Source organism: Limulus polyphemus, unplaced genomic scaffold (assembly GCF_000517525.1).
Source record: "Limulus polyphemus unplaced genomic scaffold, Limulus_polyphemus-2.1.2 Scaffold3270, whole genome shotgun sequence".
NCBI lineage: Eukaryota > Metazoa > Arthropoda > Merostomata > Xiphosura > Limulidae > Limulus > Limulus polyphemus.
The window spans coordinates 83,953-87,856 of record NW_013668880.1 but is presented as its reverse complement, the minus strand read 5'-3'; the positions used below and the strand labels follow the sequence as shown (position 1 = coordinate 87,856).

The 3,904-nt window shown below is 29.3% G+C and overlaps 1 protein-coding gene across 4 annotated transcripts in view; it reads right to left on the bottom strand.

Moving 5' to 3' along the window:
- The window catches only part of LOC106469036 (equilibrative nucleoside transporter 1-like), a 47,779-nt gene that overhangs the window by 9,456 nt on the left and 34,419 nt on the right, over nucleotides 1-3,904 (bottom strand). For all 4 annotated transcript variants that reach the window (XM_022397428.1, XM_013929490.2, XM_022397429.1 and 1 more), the window contains 4 exons: nucleotides 2,651-2,701; nucleotides 1,727-1,812; nucleotides 783-831; nucleotides 421-518 (listed from right to left, as the gene is read on the bottom strand). In XM_022397428.1, coding sequence (XP_022253136.1) covers nucleotides 421-518; nucleotides 783-831; nucleotides 1,727-1,812; nucleotides 2,651-2,701 — 284 coding nt within the window. The remainder of the gene's footprint in view (nucleotides 1-420; nucleotides 519-782; nucleotides 832-1,726; nucleotides 1,813-2,650; nucleotides 2,702-3,904) is intronic.

Here is a 3,904-nt window from a genome sequence, read left to right as displayed (position 1 = left end):
ATATCAGACTAATACTTAAAATGTATCTTAACATCAGACTAATATTTAAAATGTATCTTAACATCAGACTAATACTTAAAACATATCTTATTATCAGACTAATACTTAAAATGTATTTTAACATCAGACTAATACTTAAAACATATCTTAATATCAAACTAATACTTAAAACATATCTTGACATCAGACTAATACTTAAAATGTATTTTAACATCAGACTAATACTTAAAACATATCTTAATATCAGACTAATACTTAAAATGTATTTTAACATCAGACTAATACTTAAAACATATCTTAATATCAGACTAATACTTAAAATGTATTTTAACATCAGACTAATACTTAAAACATATCTTAATATCAAACTAATACTTAAAATGTATTTTAACATCAGACTAATACTTAAAACATACTTACAGTCAGAGGAAGAGCGAAGTAAGTATCCACCGCCACAAGGAGCACAAAGATAGCAGTAATGAAGTAGTAAATGGCAGCAGTTCGTAGATTTGGAGAGGCTGATAACAGATGTACAAACTCAATACATATACATCAGAAAATACTGTTTATTCTGAACATTTGGTTACTTTATTGAAGTAATGAAATAGTTTTCAAATTATGAACCATTACACAGTAAAAATATTTGTTCACTCTTTAAAAATAACATATATTAAGATCAGGAGTGAAACTAAAACTGAATATACTCCATTTTCAATATCCAATTTATTTAATATTCCTCATACACACAATGAGAGATAGTAACAGGAAATTATGGTACAAACCTGCAATAGACAATATACTGATCAGGGATGCAATGGTTCCACTGACATTCTGAGAATAAAAAAACAATCATGAGTACTGTCTACAGGGATTAAGTTAATGCACTCCAAAATCCTAAAGACTAGCCGAGCTTCATGCTGGAAGCTTCATAAAAGATGTCTTGTAAGAGTAAAAGTTTAAATATATATACATAGTGAATTTTGCTTACAGGTCAGGTTACCAAACAAAAAAATTGTAAGTTATTTCATAAACTCATGTTTGAAATACCAGGTTTAGTTTTCATGCATTCAAGAAATGTAAACATATTAGTAGTACAAGTAATATTTAATGCATCTTTTTGCTTTTTAAGATCTTACACAGGATCCAAATGAAAAACATCCAACACAATATAGAAAACAATAAATTCCGCAAGTAATGTTCTAATTTCACGGATTCTCTTCCTTAATGATACCATAAAATTATTTATGGTTCTCGAAATATAACCTATAAAATAATAAAAACTTCTAATAAACTAAAAAAAGGTGAACAGTATTGTTTAAGGAAAGTTTAAATGGTAGAGCATCAACTGAATAACCAAAAGGTTCTGAGTTTAAGCCCTGTTCTTACAAGTTAAAACTCTCACAGAAAGTATGTAACTATTTTTAATTGTAATCATGAAAACATTAATGAAAATACGTCTTAGCAAGCTCCCCATGATGGATCCCCTACAAGGTAAAAACTCAACAATATCTACAAAACCACAGACCTGAAGATCCACAAAAATGTATTGAAATATTTTTTACAACAAAGAAACTTTCCAGAAATTCATTTTAACAAATTATTCACCTGTGAAACATGACTTTCAAATTTAATCTCAGTAGAAATGAGAAGTTTTTCCAGGTTTTGATATCATTGTACAACTTTGCTTAATAATGATAATTTTACTACGCTTTTAGTACTTGCTTACCGAACCCAAAACTACAGCATTTAAATACTTCATCGGCAACTTAGCAGCTACACCATAAACACAGTTCTGGTAAACTCCATTAGCCACTGAAAAAGAAGAAGATTATTTTTCAGCCAAACACAGCTACAATTATTGTTCTCTTCATATATTAAAAATATAAACAAATACAATCACAATAATTTTTTAATCCAAAAAATATTGTTCGTGATATGTTTATTATACTTATTTTCTTACAAAGAAATTCTTGAAACTGCAAAGAAGAATTTATGTTAAACTATACAAAACCCAGTTTAAAATTAATGATCTAGCATTAATCCACCTCTTGAAGACCAGGTGTAAACCTTAACAATAACAAACCTTTTGAATACCAGATGCAACAATGAACAATATCAACATCTCGAAGACCAGGTGTAACATTTAACAATGACAAACCTCTTAAAGACCAGATGTAACATTTAATACAAACATTTTGCAACACTATCCAGTTTTAAAATTTTTCAATATTTTCTAAGTTAGAAAACTTGGAACTGATCGAACAGTAAGTCCTAAAATATATACAACTTTAACAGGAATACTCTATTTACAAAAGTAACTTAGGAAGTAGAACACAATTTTGGGTTTTAATTGAAATATTCCATCTACAAAAGCATTTTAAGACCAGAAGTCTTAGCTTTGGGTTAAGTAAATGATTTCACTTACAGGAAGTATCTTATGAAAAGAAGCCTTTCATCAATTTACCATTAATCTTAGTTTACAAACTGATTCAAGTATTTTGTTCAATGGCAGTAAATGAAAGAATGCAAGTTTTTTAAATATAACTTTCACCTTAAAAGAAAGTGGATTTATAAATAAACTAAGATATCTCAAATAAATACTAAACTTTAATTATTTCACTGACAAAACTTAGTTTGCTCTGATACTTACTATTTAAAATCACTACAGATATCATGGTGATGTAGAAAAATGCTTCTGGCCCTAAACATGACAAAAAATGTAGTAATTATAAAAATATATTAAAATCAATCAGTATTTTCTAGTCTATTTTAAAAATAAAAAGTAAGCATACTTTTAATAAAGTGAATCTTACAGTAAAATATAAATCATAGGTTTAAAGAATGTAATAGGTTATCAAGTGACTGTATAACACTGATTTTTCCTTCATTATTTATTAGTGGATGAAACTTGATGAAAAGTTATTATTTTTCTTCCACTTTTTATAGGTTATATTTAAAATGATCTGAACAAATTTACTCGAACTAGTTCCATCCCCAAACATCTCAGACATCTTCTTCTTAAGAACTACTTGCAACTTTTCATAACAGAAACTTTGAGAACTAAGGTATAATAATCACACAATTAATAGCTTAATACAAAGTTAATTGACTATAAAATGAATGCTTAGTTTAATTAAAGCACCTTATATTGTGAGCTGAAGTAAATGAGCCAATTAAACCTGTATAATTTTATAACAGTCATACTATGTGAAAGTTTCAGACAAATAAGAGAATATTATCATTATTATTGATGAAAGATTATTCCTTAAGTATGAATGATCCAGATACGTTTACACTAAGATATAATAATAAGCTAAACACAAAAGTTGATGCTTCAAAAGATCTGACTTATGAAACATACATAAAGAGTCATTCAACAAGAATGACGCATACAAGCAAACCTGTAGCCAGGTCTGGAAGTAGGGGGTTCTTTTTGATCCAAAGTGGAACTCGTTTTCTGTATGACTTTAGTGCCAAGGGACAAACAAATGTTTTCCAAAATATGTAATGATTCCTTTACCACTGCAAATAAACATTTCTAGTAAATTTCCTCAGATAAGTATGAAAATGTTATTTCCGCATGTATGCACAGTGTTACAAAAGCAATTATATAATGAGAAGCCATCATCAAAGAAAGGGAAAAAATATTTAATAGGTGAGTGGAACTCCCGCACGAGTGTGTATGTAGGCCATTCGTTCACACACCAGAACCCCCCTGGCTATGGGCTTGATACAAGCCTACTGAAGCAACTGACCCATTGTCTAAAACTTGATGCTACCCCTGGCTATGGGCTTGATACAAGCCTACTGAAGTAAGTGACCCATTATCCAAAATTTGATGCTACCGCTAGCTATGGGCTTCATACAAACCTACTGAAGCAACTGACCCATTGTCTAAAACTTG